This window comes from Etheostoma spectabile, chromosome 12 (assembly GCF_008692095.1).
Source record: "Etheostoma spectabile isolate EspeVRDwgs_2016 chromosome 12, UIUC_Espe_1.0, whole genome shotgun sequence".
Lineage (NCBI taxonomy): Eukaryota > Metazoa > Chordata > Actinopteri > Perciformes > Percidae > Etheostoma > Etheostoma spectabile.
Window position 1 is genome coordinate 16,948,057 of NC_045744.1, and position 16,154 is coordinate 16,964,210.

Consider the following 16,154-nt stretch of genomic DNA (forward strand, 5'->3'; position numbering starts at 1 on the left):
ACACCTCGCTGTCGCTTTCCTTTTTTGGCTCGCTCTCCTTTTCACCTTCAGATGTCTCCCCCCCCCCTCTTCCCCATTATCCTTTCTCTTTTTTTCTCTTCCTCCACACAGACGCACAGGTATTGCATTACCAGCCCCCCTGAGGACTGGCGTGCTGTCTCTCACTTCCGGGTGTATTGTATGCTAGCCATGTTGTAAACGCATCAGATTTCCTGATTAAGTAACCATGTAATAGATCACCTTGTGACAACTCATAGCCACAGGCTTCACAAAGTTTGAAATGTAAGCTCTGCTTTTACATCCAAAAGATGTTTACACGTCATTAGTCTTGTAGGCACAATCTGATGATGACAATGTCGTCTATAACAAGCCTAATAGAAAAAAAGCCCCAGTTAAAACTGTTGAAGGGGGGTGCAGTAGGATTCCTCTTTTATACAATGCTATTGATATAAATACAGTGCATATATTTATATATATATATATATATTTATATACTCCCAAGCTCTAAAGCTCCCGAGCTCCGCCTACATGTTGACGGTTCAGTGAGTGAGTCAGAGCTAGCAGCACTAAGGATGAGCCTATGGCGAGTGGTGGCTACCCACGGGAAAACTTTGGTTTCCCAGTCAGTTCCAGTAGTACAGGCGAGATAGTGGTGGATAAGACAAGGACTGTGTGCTGGCCGTTGTTCAGCAGTTGTTGGGTATGTGAGTGGAAATACATCTGACGTGCTAACGCATATCCAACGCCATCACCCAGATGTGCCGATCACTGGAACAAGACCAAAAAAACTGTCCAACTTCGCCCCACAGTGCTTAACCAGCCTTTAGATAAATACAAATAGGGCCCCAAAAAATCATTGAAGCAATTAGAGTTTACATGTCATCTTTAATGCGCCCATATTCACCTGTAGAGGAACCTGGCTTGAAGTATTTGCTGTATGCACTTGAATCTCGTTACAACATGCCATCTCGTCCACACAGATGAGGCAAACTATAGTCCCTTCCACATACAACCAAACACGGACGTTGATGGAGCACGAGTTGTCAGCTGCTCCCTCCGTTTCACTAACTACTGATAGTTGGACTTCGTGTGCTACTAAAAGCTATCTCACGGTGACTGCTCATTTTATTGACTTGAGTGGGAGGAAGACGTGGCAGAGTGGAAACTAGGATAGTAAGCCTGTCACACATAATACTTTCTTGTATCTTTAGTGGGTGAAGGTCTTGCCTAAGTAGAATTTTGTTTAGTTATTCTGTGTAATTTGGGCTTTCATAAATAAGAGATGCTGTATTTTCAGTTATATAGCTGATTGACTTTTCTTTCTTTTTTTACAGTCTGGAGATGGTGTTGGGTACTTATTGTTTACTGTTTACATCTTACTTTACATACTTCAGGCTGTTGCAGCTACCTCGGGGGAGAGACTGTATGACACTAGGTGGTACAACACAATTATATAAAAATTGCTTTCTGCATTTTTGTTTTTGTTTTTCCCTCCATTGTACCAAACCGTGATGTCTGAACCAAGTATAAATTGTATGGCAAAATCTTTGACTGTTGGGAAGTTTATATTGTCTTGTGATTACACCGTCATGATGCCTAACCCTACACTAATTTAAACAAAAAGGCATGCATGAATACGTCATTCAAGTCAGCTGGCAAGTTGATCTGCTATGCATCTACTTTCTGTTTACTTTTGGTCTGACTCAAAGACACGTATTTGACATTTCTATTGAATTAAAGTTTTTTGAAAAGTTTTAGGAGGCTCATGCTCCTTACCTCAATCAATGTCATTAGCATGGTCAAAAGTCATAATGGACAAAAAATAGCACACAGATTGAAAGATACCAGGATTTCCCTTTAGTGCATGCATGGTCCATGCTGTAAATGATGACCACCCGTCAAAGAAGTTCAGGGTTCACACACACACACACACACACACACACACACACACACACACACACACACACACACACACACACACACACACACCACACACACACACACACACACACACACACACGCACACACACACCTGAACACCATGCAGCACAGTCACATTTCTGGGTTACAGGCTGTGTGTTTGCTTGATAATGTTGAAAAACAAATCAGGGTGGAGACAGATCAGTCTCACTGAATACACTTGTGTGTCGAGGTTGTCTAACCACTGAGTTCCTGTGTGTGGTTTGAGGGATTTCAGTGAATTCAATTTGTTGTTTTCCTTGATTATTCTTTTATTTTTATTGTGTTTTTCTGTAGTAAGATACAGTATATTGAAAAAGAGTATTTTCACTCCTTATCTTTTTAGACACACACACACACACACACACACACACACACACACACACACACACACACACGCACACACACACACACACACACACACACACACACACACACACACACACACACACACACCAATGTAGACAGTGATGATGCAATTTTGCAGTCGTTCTTGCAGGCCTGTGACAGAGCCACATTCTTGCACACCCACACTTACTATGCCCTGCGTTATGAACACATGAAAGCACATTTAACTTTTTTCAGTTTGAGGCAGGTGCATAAACATTTTAAGAGCTGGCCTTTTACTTTTTTCATTGCCGAGCTGAAGGATACACAGCAGACTTCTGCATGCCGATATCAGTGGTAGGGAGGGATGTCTCCTTTTTGCAACAACGGAAGCAATTATGTCCGTGGAAGCTGCAGATGGACATTACAGAGAATTTAACATTTGTTTTTTTTCTGCCCACAATGTCTTTATCTTTATAGAACCAAATTTGAGTTACATATGAGGTAGAAAAACCAATTTAGACTCCAGTACTTACACCTACCTCATACACATGAAATACTGCTGCTTTAACTGCTAACTGCTTTAAAATCTTTTCTTCTCGCTACCTCAGGCTGCCCCCATGTGGCCAGATGGAGATATGATAACTTTTATTTTCATATTAAATACAATGACAATAATTGTAATTGGCACTAGAGTTTGTATTGCCCTATAATAACTTTAAATATTTCACGGGTAGGGCTGTATTTTTGCACTACATAGAATGTATATACAGTATATGTATGTTTTTATATAAATCAGAAACATTATTCAGAGTACAATAACGTATAATAGTAATAAATAAAAATACCGTAATAACAGTATAAAAACTAAAAGTTATCACATATGTAAAACAGGAACTTCAAACACTAAATTATGTGGTTCATAATTAAAATCTGCTCAGAATCTATTTTGATCTACAGTATTTTGTAAAACAGTAACTCATATTGAAGCGACAAGAAAGTCCATAGATGATAATTGAGTCAGTATGTTCAGTGTCATTTCAGTTTCACACACACACACACACTCTCACACACACACACACACACACACACACACACACACACACACACACACACACACACACCCACACCCACACACACACACACCCTGGCATAATGCATGACCAGGCACCCAGATGGCAGTGAAACACAGAGAGGTTTAGCTTCTGATGTTTCCATACCTCTTCACCTGTAACCTTGGCACCAACGCACACACAGATTAAATGAGACAGTAGAAACCTCATCCCGGCCTCCCGTTCGCCTAATTCTGTCCTCTGCTTCCCTGCATGGCTCGGTGTTGCCCCGCAGGCTTTAGATCACACTCTTAAATCCCACCTGTTTAGCCTGGAGGGACAGGGGAAAGCCAACACCACATACACTTTTGTGCCCCTTCAACACTTCCTAGAAAGACAGCATGGGAGTTAGAGGATTAAATAGCAATGAGGTCTATCTCTCTCTGTCACACAATCACACAAACACACACATGCATTCTCTCTTTCATCCGTCTCACACACGCCTCTGACCACAGTGGATTTGTTCAGCGTGTCTGTCCGCTTGTGATTTAGCCTAAGTGGAAATCTTTCTAAGAAACAGGCAATAAGAAGGGATTTGTTGAGATTAATATTTCTCCTGACAACTCGGTATGAAATATTGTGTTGTACAGTAGATAGTCAGTTAATAGGACGTTTGACTCTGTGCCCAACCATGATTGATCTGAACTGAGCCTGCTGGGCTGGTAACAGGCCATACAAAAAGCTAATAATACAAAGTCACAATGTGATACTTTTTTATTAATCCACATAAAGTAGGGCAATTTGTCTTGGTCAACAGCTCGCTAAGGCAGTCAGAGTCAATTAAAATTAATCAGAATTAAATGGATCAATATATGGATGAAATTAATAAATCTGAAAAGCTTGATGTGATGAGATCTGCTGTGTTACTATTTTATGTTGGGCCTACTTTTTTTCAGGAACACAATGAAGATGTTCTGATTATACAATATTTTTAGCAACATCATGTTTGTAATTGAACCTCTTAGAAAGTTCTTTTCAGCATATGGTGAGGATTTAGAGAAAGAAAAGAGGTTTAGTTTTAAATGACTCTAGCTCGCTGGTGTTGAAGATAAAAGTGAAAACATAAGCTGAACAGAAATGCTGAAGGAGCTACTGTACCGTTTTTTCACAGTACACACCCTGACCACAACTGGTGTTTTTACTGTGTCAACATTTTCCCCAGGCGCACTGACCTCAGCACAGTAGCAGTCATTGGTCAATCTTAGCGTATTTTTCATATTGTAATAGCATGTGTGTTGTCTTTTTACCCTCAGTGAGGTGAAGTCTTTTCCTAAGTCAACAAGATTTGATCTCTGAGCAGATTTTGTGGGTGGGTGTTGGCGCCATGACCTATAAGAAGAAATATGTAATGCACATAGGTGTTTGTAAGTGTCACGGCCCAAATCGGATGCCAACGGATTCATTTGGAGTCCCACCAGAAACAGGTCTGTTGCACATTTCAAGTTCAGCTACAGCTCAAGAAACAGACTGTGTCATGGTGTTAGTATTAGGAATACAACTAATTTATACTTCCACTATAAATGTATTGATTATTTTGTCACATATTTAATCATATGAAATCTGTGGAATTGGGAAAAATTGCCAGACCTTCCCCCACAGCGCTGCAGAGGAAGGCTACAAAAACTATGAAGTTAAAGCTTCAGTAGGTAACTTTTGTAAAAATGTATTTTTTACATATTTGTTAAAACTGTCACTATGTCCTGACAGTAGAATATGAGACAGATAATCTGTGAAAAAATCAAGCTCCTGTGGCTCCTCTCTGTGCTCCTACTACCACTTGCAGAAATACACCGCTCCCGGTCAGAAACAGCCAATCAGAGCCAGGAGGACTGTCTTAGAAGTGTCAATCACTCTCGTGTACGCGCTGCTCATACCCCTCCCCCGCACAGCGCGTACCACCGTTCAAGCTCAAGATTGCCAGTGCACTGCAACTGTGCTTATCGCGGAGAAACAACTTTTCAGGAAAACAGGCAATTTCTCGAGTGACACCTGCTCAGAAAACAAAGACGGGCAAACAGAAGAAGACCGATGACGAAAAGCAAGCTAAAAAGAAAGAATTAAACCGAGCCCGAAATAAAACGAGGGTCAACATCGAAGCGGCTTTTCAGAGGTGGAGGGAGCTACGCCTCCTGGAAGGATTCAACACGGATTCTGAGCTAGCGTTAGCCACATTTCTGCGTGACATGTAAGTATCCCTGCTTGATTTGTTTAATTTTTTAAGAACTAAACAACTAAGATAACAATGGTTACAGTACACTTTCAGTACACTGGTGATAGCGCAAATCTCAGTTTACTCTGTAGCTTGTTGCTAAGTCTAACAGTTAGCTTGTTAGCTTGTGTCACGGCAGGAATGTTGTAGCAGGTGAAGATTTGTTGTGGGTTGGGGTTTTTGTTTGGGGTTATTTTCCCATTTGGCCTTCCCGGTGTTTTTGTCCCGGTTTTCTCCCTAGTCTGGTGTCATAGATTCTGTCTTATGTTTCCCTGTGTGTTTGTTATGCTTTCTGCTTTATTTTGGTAGTCAACTTCCTGTCTTGTCCTGTCTTGTCTAGTCTAGCTTTACTTTGTTTGTCTGATTGTCCAGCCCCGCCCTAATGTGATTCACCGTTGTCTCATCTGTTCCCTATTGCCTCATTACCTCATGTATTTAACCCCAGTGTTTCCTTTGCCTCTTGTTAGATCCTTTTGTTCTCCAGCGTGTCGTCACCTCTCCTCTGTTCCAGCTCCAGTAAGACTTCCCCGTGATATTTTTGCCTGTTTACCTTCCCCTGTGAGTTTCCAGCCCTTGTGCTTCGGTTTTTGGTTTTTCTCTGGCTCCCTGTGTTTTGACGTTTTTTGGTATCCGTTGCTGCTGTGTTTTCCCCAATAAACGTTTTTTGCCTTCCACCTGCTACACTGCGTTTGGGTCCTCCTTCCGCCCCCATCACAACAAGATAAACTTTACTTGCAAACTCTTCACCCCAGTATAAGAAATATTGTTTCGATACCTACATTTAGTAAGCAAATGTTTTTTGTCGATCACAATAAAAGTAGCATGGTTAAAAATACTTGTGTGCTGTCCCCATCATCGTTTGGCAAAGGCAGAATTCTATTTTTGATATTTTTGAACATACTGTTTTCTTCCCCCTCAGATGTAATTTTAAATCAAATGTCTGACACAAATTCTTTTTGCTCCTTCAACAGGTCAGACGTTGCCCGGACACCCGGGGACTAAGGAATCGTCTTTCAGTCCAAATCAAAATGTTCAGTATTTCCTTGTGCGGAGTACTTTGCAAAAACAGCTGATTTATTTTTCCCATATGCAAAATAAAACCTACATATTTCTAAAATGTTGGTATTCCGTGGCTTATTGAGCTTCTCCTGATCATCATTCCTACTGAAAAATTTTTGTGGTTTTAAATTGATCCAAAAGGTTTTTTAGTGATGTACGTGTAAAATGCTTCTTTGTTCTCACAAATGAGCAATTACATAAAAAAAAAATTTTAAAACCCCTTTATTAAAAAAAAATACAAACTTAATAGAAATAATTTATATAAGCATTTTTTTTTACATAAACTATACCCTCCTCAGAATAAATCCCCTGTATTGTCCATGAGGATGTGGAAAGCATCGGTGGCCCTGCTTACTAGCCGGGCGTGTTCACGGCAGGCCCGCTGTGGGGGAGGAGCTGGGAGGGGGGGCTGTAGCGCAGCAGAGAGCATGGGGGAGGGACCTGGAAGGTGTGCTTGTTCAAATTTTTAGGCAAAGGCCCCACGTTTTCTCAGAACTCCCTACTGCAGCTTTAAGCTACACAAACTATGCAGTTTTTGTAAATTAATTTACCTTAACTGAACAGCTTCAGAGTCATTAGAATGGTTATATGACTTTTTTTCGAGTTGAATGCTGGTTGTCTCCCTCCCCCCTAGAGTCTGTGAGCTGAAAAACCACCCTTGCAACTTTGGGCCGGCGATTGCCGGCCTCAGCGTCAGAAAGTATCGTGTGATATCATGTCTAGCAATGTAACGATTGCTTCACGGCACTGCTCGCATGACCATTCAGGAAGTGGCTAACAAGGTAGCGATGGAGTTTGATGCCATGGCTGAGCCTGCAAAAACAAAGCCGGATATCTATTCCGAAGCTGTAGGAGGAGCTCTATAGAGAAACCTGCAAGCAAAAAGCGAGATGAGCGAAGAAATGGCCAAAACTGCTAGGTGCCACAATCGTCTTGGGCGTTGCTAAGCCCAGGACATAATGACTATGCCTCTGCAAATAGCTTCAGGGAGGAACTTGTTGTGATGGAACGTGTCTACGTTCTGAAGTTTTTTTTAGTTTTGCAGCAGAAAACTCAGATCGGACAGATAGTCTAGCTAGCTGGTGCGATTTACCCTGCAAAGATCTGAGGACAACTTAACCTTTAGAATGCCAACACAAAGAAAGCAGAAGGTGTGGGACATCTGGCCTTTAAAGAGGGACGTCAAACAGAATTTCCGGCGGCAACACGCACACGCACACGCACACACACAATAACCTCTTCTTCTGTACTGTCCAGTTCCTAGCCTGATTTTTTTCCACACTATGAGCCCAATATCAGCAGGAGACATCAGGGATTTCTTCCAGCTCCTGTTCAAAAGCTTACTGCTGTCCCCAAAAGCTGTGGTCTACTCACCAACAGTCTTAACAAGGCAGGAGGGACCCAGGAGTTGCAGTCTTTTTAGTCTTTTAGGACTCCAAACCGTCTCTTAAAGGGAGTTTGCAATGTTTGGGCTGGGAACACTATTATGTTACACCCACAACATGCCAGCCTGCTGTGCTTCTCCTCGCTCTCCATCACAGGGACAGAGAACGCATTCACATGTTTTAACAGGCTCAGCTTTACCTTCCCCCTGATACAACGTGGCTGGCTGACTTTGCCTTGTATAGCAGCCACAGTGGCGGGTGGAGTGGTTGTCAGCGCTAGTCCGTGACATCGGTTTAACTGCGCAGAGTCAGCAGTAGCAACTGTTGAAGGTGAAGTAAAGAAAAAGAGAAGGAACTTTTTTGAACAAGTGGCGTATTGCGGAGAAGGGAAAACGAGGGAATGGTTAGCCTACTAGGGTTGGGCGATGTCCCCTAAATTGGCAGTTGATCATCATCAGACTTACTTATTGATGCACGCACACAGTAGTATCCACAAAGTTAGTCCAATTAAGGGATAAAGGAGAGTGTGATAGCGTTACACATTAATGCCTTTTCTCTCTCTCTCTCTCTCTCTTTCTCTCTCTCTCTCTCTCTCTCTCTCTCTCTCTTGGCTGCCGTGTCCAAGCCGAGGCGCAGAGCATGACCTTACCGCATGCCAATACGTTACTAGGCCAGATAGAGCGAACTACCGTACTGACAGGGAGAGAGAGAGAGAGACTTTCACTACAAATAGGTTGCACCTAAGTGGGTAAAGTAGCTTCCACTTAGGGGCAGCACAGTGCAAAACCCAATGCATGTTTAAGACCAAAGCAGTTGTCAATTTCCTGTGCAATACAATTAGCGTGTTTCTGACAGGGTAGGGTGCGTAGAATCACGATGGTGGCTCTCCATCGTGATGCCAGTCAATCATCACGATGGACAATGATATGATATGATTCATGAATATGCTAGTGCATTTTCTTTTATAAATTAGAATTTTGGAAAAAGTGGCTGGTAAAAAATATAAGCGGTTGGTAAAATAGGGCATTCACCATTTACTTTGTGGCAAAGTTTGTTTCCCACCTTGATAAATTGATAAATAAAATAGAATTTTATGGGCAAATAATTGTGGAAGATATTTCCACTGAGCAGCAGTAGCAGTAACCTCACGACACCACGGCTCAGCCCTGCTCCATTTGTCATGGCCTCAACTGGTCAGGGCGTCCCTTCTGTCTTGTCTTTCTCTCCACTATTTTCTCCTCTTCTTTACTATCTGTCTCTGTGTAACTTTGCTCATCAGTCTTGTGCATTTCATATTTAACAACGTAGTATTGGATTGTGTATACTGTGTGTTACTATGTTCAGTATTGAGGCCATATAGTTTATGATGTTGCATATTGTATCCCCCTTTGCACATACTGTATTAAGTGTTCAAACCACCTCTCTGTACTGTCATCAAAATTGAACAGCTTTACAACGTGTTGGCAGTGTTGTATTGTCTTATATTGTACAGCTGTTTGTACAGAGTATTTTGTCTATCCCTGAACATGTGCAGCGAGAGTTGGAGTTGTGTTGGTGATGCCGGCAAAGTGAAGATGTAAGCCTTTTGAGGTTCATACCAGTAAGGATAATTTGGGATTCAGTTGTAAAAGAGGGAGGGGAACAACACAAGGGCTCACCCCAGGGACAAGAACACAAATCAAGAACAGTAGAGAGAGAAAAGAAGGATCAACCTATACTAATTCACTTGTTAATGGCAAAGGGAATTTGATTGCAATGCCCCCAAATATGTAGATATAATCAGCATTATCTCCAGTGGTAAATACAGAAATTCAGGCCTCTGTGTTGCTGTGCATTGTGTCTGCATACATGTATTAACAGTGTTTCAGTTTTGTAGAAATATTTTTGCAGATTTGTGTGCATGCGCCTTTTTGTGTTTACCGTGCAATATTGCGTGCTCACGTGTGACAGCCAGCCTCTAGAGGAGCAGATCCAACAACGGAGCAGGGAAGAGGCGGAGGAATGAGTGCATGTGTGAATGTTGCTCAGCGGACTGCAAATAACCTGCCTGAGGACATTGACCAGAGAGGGAGAGAGAGAGGGAGAGAGAGAAACTGCAATTGCAATTTTGCTAGTCACACTACAACTTGGGAAGGACCAAGAGGATAGTGACACACACACACACACACACACACACACACACACACACACACACACAGACACACACACACACACACACACATTGTTCTTTTATTCTATTTTTCCCTCCATCCAGATGTCCACTCAGCAAGAATCCAGATGGCCTGGATACCCATATTGGAGAGGTGCTTTTCACACACACACAGATCCACAGAGATACACACAAAGCAGCATGGCCATGTTTTTCTCCCTCAGAGGGAGGATTAACTCTTCAAGAGGGCTCCCCCTCCTCTTGCCATCGTCACTTCTCCCCCCCTCCCCTTGTCTGCCTGCCTCGCCTTCATTGGCTGCTTCTATCCCGACTACCCCTGACTGGATCGGTGATAGTACAGGGGAGCGGGGAGGTGGGATGGGTTGATGTTGCCACGGTAATAGAAGAGGCGACCACTCACAAAATCATCGAGCCGGGGCTGAAATGGGAAAAAAAATAATCAAGTGGAGGGGTGTGGAAAGTGGGTTAGAGGGTGAGGGACTGAAAGGAGGAGAGGAGGGGGAAATCAACAACAACAACAGCCGTGGATTAGGCATCGGCCGAGCAATCAGGAAGTCTATTTAGGACAAAGCATCGTTAAAAATCCTCCCAGACTTTAGCAGTGATTGTCAGAGCTGAGCTGCCAGTCCGATTGGACAGTTGCTCAATATCTATGGGGAAGCACACAAAGGAAGGATGAAATAAGACAGGTGAAAAATGAAGAACTTGCTCCTTCACTGCTGTCATATTTCACTGCTGGCGATGAGTGAGAGGAGGTAAGCTGGCCGGTGTGATGCCTGATGCCAAAATAGAAACAGGGAGAGAGAGAGGGACATCGCTGGATATGAAGAGCCTGCAGCAATAAGGCCTGGCAAACAAGAGCAGATAGAGAGAAAGAGAGAGAGACAGCAAAGATGTGAGAGATAGATTGAGGGTAGAGGTTATTACTGTGGCGCGAGATGGGTCGACAGAAATAGAGTCTGCTGGATTTGTCACCTCCAGTGCCACACCTCGGCTGCATCATCCCAATGCTCCATCCTGGCTGCAGCAGCTTTTACACATGGGATTTGCTTGTTTAGGAGGACAATTAATGATCAGTAAATAATTTGGAATGATCGGTTGAACACCTTGGAGGCTCTCTGAGGATTTAAGCCCCCGGCATGTGAAAAGGACAAACTGTACTGTCTTTTATTGAATTGGATGTCTTCTGTTTTTCTTCAGAAGAGGAAGAATCCCTGCCTGCCCACACAACAATGCAAAATTAGGGACTATGTTCATTCACCATCAAGAATTACTGTCTGCAGCTTGCCAGAGCTATTTCCATAAAGATAAGCACCTGTGCTTTTACAGACTGGTCAGTCAGTGAACACAGCCCTGTTATCACTGTGTGAAGATGAAGAACTCATTGTCCGACCATTTTCAAGGAAAGCTGACTCAACCTAAATGAGAAAGACAATGAAGGTGGGCGTATTGGAAGTATACAGTGGCAGCACAGTTAGCCGAATGATTAGAGAGCTTCCTGAAATAATGCAGTGCTGTACTGTGAATGACATGCAGAATACTGTACTTGCCTTCTAATGACAGGACAGACCTCACAGCGGGCCAACTGACCTGACTGACCGTGCGTGGGTTGCTCACTGACTGGAGCTGTGGCTATTTGAGGACTTTAAGGACACGTAGCCCCAGGCAGGTACTGGCCGGAGTTGGAGCCCCACCATGGGGGAGACGGCAGAATACCAGAGGCTGCAGGAGACGTCAGAGTCTGACTACCAACGCCTGCCCAGCGATGACGAAGAGGTAGACCTCTACACTTCCTTGATTATACTCTGCCACACAGCTGTAGACAAACATGAATGATAGATAAATAATTCAGCAGGTATTATGGAAAATGAAAGGGTTTGAGATGATGTAAGGCTTTGTTGTGATGTTTTCCCAAGGGAAGGCGTATCTTTTATTGAACAGAAAATACATTTTGGACTGCAATACAAGCAATTGGTTAATCAGTAGATTATAGTTGCCATGACACTAATGTGTATTTTTTTAGTGGCAGCAACGTTAGAAACAGTGTTGCACCTTTTCCGTGTGTGGCGATGGGATTTTGGATGTGTAACATTTGTGTTTGTGTCACTATCCAAACAAAAATGTTGGTCAACATTGGATTTTCATGGGTCATCAAGAGGCAGGCAGGGAGATACAGTATTATTTTCAGTAATGTATTGTGTCAAAAATATGTCAAGATGAGTCATTATGACATGTCACAGCAGTAAAATAAATAATAAAATGAATGTTGGCTAAATTCAATTTAGCTATTTCAGGTTCAGGGTCCTGGTATTTTGCATGCTGGCTACCTGTCACACTGTCATGACTTACTGATACACTGAATTGTAATACTACAGACCTGTGTGTTTCCTACCATTACAAGAAAGTGTGGTGAAAAAGACTTACAGTAATGTCTAAGTATAAATCTGTCCGGGCACACACGCTTTATTGAATGCAGAATCATGAGGTCATTGATGAGGTGCTGCAGAATGTGCTTGGTGACAGGCAAACTATGACATTTTATAGCCTCCCACCTCTTCCGCACACCCCCACGTCCTTTCACAAACCCTGTGACGTACCGTACGGACAGGCCTCGCTGTTCTTTTGGCTCGGATGGGGTTTAGCAATGCCTTTGCCACTATGCTGTCAGTGTTCTTGCCTTTTTTTAAATCGTTATTGGTAGCATACTGTCTGGAGGCAGATGTGAAATATGGCAAAGAGAGAGAGGGGATAACATACAATAAGGGTCATGGCTTGATTTGAAAAGTACGCATCACTACAGTGGTATAGTGGCCAGGCTGTTATTAGCTTATTGCTGATGAATATCGTGTAAGTATCAAAAGATTTCAAACCACGCTCAGCCCTGCTCTCTGTCTGTCCTGGGATTGAGTCCAGCCCTCCGCGACCCTGCACAGAATAAGTGGGTATTACAAATGGACGGGTGCATGAATGTGTAGATCTGTGCAACAGTATAAATAGTATGATTGTCGACTGAGTGCGGCGTTTAGGGTCTGTGTGCTAGTTCTGCAGAGTTAAGCCGGTGGACACAGCAGCTGTCCTGGTTTCTGTGGGCTAAATCAGATCACTCTTTTTTTTTTTTTTTTTTTTTTTTTAAGCTGCAGCTTTGTGCTAAATACATTTCTAGTTCGAAAGCACACAACCCTAACACACTGCATGCAGTTGTCTCCATCAGAAACTCAGTGACAAAGATATGTAAGAACAGATGAACTACTAAGAGAGAGAGAAGGAAAAGGAGAGAGGTTAGAGTCCTGTGACTCCCTTCAAATACATGTACTCATTGTTCTATCAGAGCAATCCTTTTATGCTTAATACAGATCTGCTTCTGATATACTATGGAGCATGAGGGAATTAGTGAGCTTCAACCTACATTCTACATTGTTGAGCATCTGCTGTATTTTGTAAATGGAAATAAGAAATATTTTCTCATTGTAGCACATATTTGACTAAATATTGGGTTCACACGCTGTTGACTGTCAGTAGGAGGTCAATCATCATTGACCAACATAATTCACTAAGACCCTCTTTTCTCCTCTTAACCATCTTTAGGGGATCAAAGAAGAGATTGCTCGGATGGGTGTGTTTTCAGGTTGGAGGCGACATCAGGATGTATTAGTGGGGGTTGTTTTGGTCGTCTGGCATTATGCCTATTTGGCCAAGCTACAAAAGGGGACATATATGTTATGTGTTCGCCTAGGAGCAGTCTGTTTGTATCCAAAATGGTTTTCATTCCCTGTTCATACCATGAATGATGAGGTGTTGTGGACAGTGGAGGGATTTACAGAGAATGTAAAGAGCAAGACTTTGACAGTAGGTTACAATCACACAATCTGTGAGATCAGGTATGACTCATCTCTGTTTGTCTGTGCATGCAGGCCTCCGTCAGAGGCATTGTGTGTGTGTGTGTGTGTGTGTGTGTGTGTGTGTGTGTGTCTGTGTGTCTATGTTTGTGTGTCTATGTCTGTGTCTGCATGGACACTCCAGCTGGACTGAAGCCATCCTCTGGGAGTTGTGTGTGTGTGTGTGAAGATATTTTGCTTGCACAGTTGGAAGAGGGATTAATGATGTTTATTCTACTACTCTTAACCCACCACCAAACCGCAGATTGATGTTTTGCCACCAAAAGGTTGCAACTTACTTTATAAATGCACTGGCAGCACGTCCACCCGTATCCACTAAGCTATCTTAATTCCCAACACTGTACGTCAACGCGAATCCAGCCATGAGTGCAAGCCTCTGCATGCCTGTGTCTGTGTACAGTGAGCATCATATTACAGAATCAAGCTTAATGTGTGTGTGTGTGTGTGTGTGTGTGTGTTTCATTACTCGGACATAATGCAGACCTCACACAGCGCTTTGTTCTTCATAATCTCATTAGCCAGCAAGCCACTAATTTGATGTCAATTCATGATAATATAATCTACGTGGTCAGACGTTTAACTTGGGCTTGGCATCACTTCATATTGCACTCGAACGGCCATCGCGTCATACTACTGTGTGTTTGTGGGTAGACACAAGAAAGAGATGGAAAGAAAGAGAGAGGGAAAAGGAGGCCAGATAGGAGCAGCTGGAGAGGCCCACAGTGGCTGCTTCATTGTGAGTGAGGGACCAAACAAGTCAGGCTCAAGTGAAGAGTTTTATTTACTCAAATATCAATGTCCATGAGAAATAAACAACTTATTGACCATATTTAACAATTAACAGGGCAAAGTCATGCAGCTCTTTATATTTTTTGGATTATTTTTTTGAGGGATTTTATTCCACAGGACAGATGAAGACACGAAAGGGGAGAATCGAACCCACAACCACTGCCTCTGAGAAAACCTCTATGTATGTGTGCCTGCTCTACCAACTGAGCTATCCCTGCCACGGCTGCATGACTTTTCTAACATTGTAAGTTAGAGGCATCAACAACATGTACATTTACATGCACTTTAGTTTGCCATTTTTGAGTATCATCCCGGTTTTGATGATTTTCGGGATATGGTTTTTGAAACTAGGATCTTGTGTTAATTGTGCAACACAAAACTGTGAACTTTACCCATATGGCCAGACAATGAACAGAAAAAGGGCGGGGGATTAACTGTATAGTATGTTAATTAAAATCATCCATCCCACTGAATACTCCATCATAGGTTGGTGCCACCTAGTGGTATAACAGTGGAGCTGCAGGTTGACTTACTGACCATTAATCGTATTGGTCTAATCTACTTTGTGAGGGGGCGGCTGATGGCCCTGTGACACATTCCTTCCACTGATTTAAATCTACATCAGTGTAACCTGGATACCAAGCTAATCTCAATGTTTTGAACTCCTGTTGAAGTGGTGTCTTAATGTCGGGATCTTATTGTCGATACTATTTTGTTAAAATTGTATTGTTGTTGTAGTTCTTGTTGTCGGAGTGGTGTTTTGTTGTTGCAGTTGTGGGTGAGTTTTTGTTTGTTTTCACATGCACACACACACCCACACACACACACACACACACACACACACACACACACACACACACACCCACACACACACACACACACACACACACACACACGTTCTCTAAATTCACACCAGGCTGCCTCAAAATGAAAAAAAAGTTAAATATGCTTTTCATAACGGCACAATAAGTGTGGGTGTACAAGAATGTGGCTCTGTCTGTTGTAATCCAAGATGTGCTGTGTTCTGTATGTTAAGTATATTATATATATATATATATAGTTTTGTGTGTGTGTGTGTGTGTGTGTCTGTGTGTGTGTGAAGGGTCTTTGCTTTTCATGTCCTCCTGTGTGCTTTATGATTTAGAGCCAGATTCATGACATCATCTCTGCGTCTGTGTGACTGTGAGAGTGAGACATCTGATAATAATTATAATAATAATATATTTTATTTATGGAGCGCCTTTCATA

The 16,154-nt window shown here is 42.5% G+C and overlaps 1 protein-coding gene across 7 annotated transcripts in view; it reads left to right on the plus strand.

The window, feature by feature from the left end:
- tnk2b (tyrosine kinase, non-receptor, 2b) overlaps positions 1-16,154 on the plus strand; it is a 62,695-nt gene that overhangs the window by 16,372 nt on the left and 30,169 nt on the right. Inside the window, exon 1 of one of the 7 annotated variants that reach the window (XM_032531708.1) lies at positions 10,575-11,997. The exons of 3 other annotated variants lie outside the window; for them this stretch is intronic. In XM_032531708.1, coding sequence (XP_032387599.1) covers positions 11,917-11,997 — 81 coding nt within the window. In that variant the 5' untranslated portion in view covers positions 10,575-11,916. 3 more of the 7 variants (XM_032531710.1, XM_032531715.1, XM_032531714.1) reach the window with 3 other exon arrangements.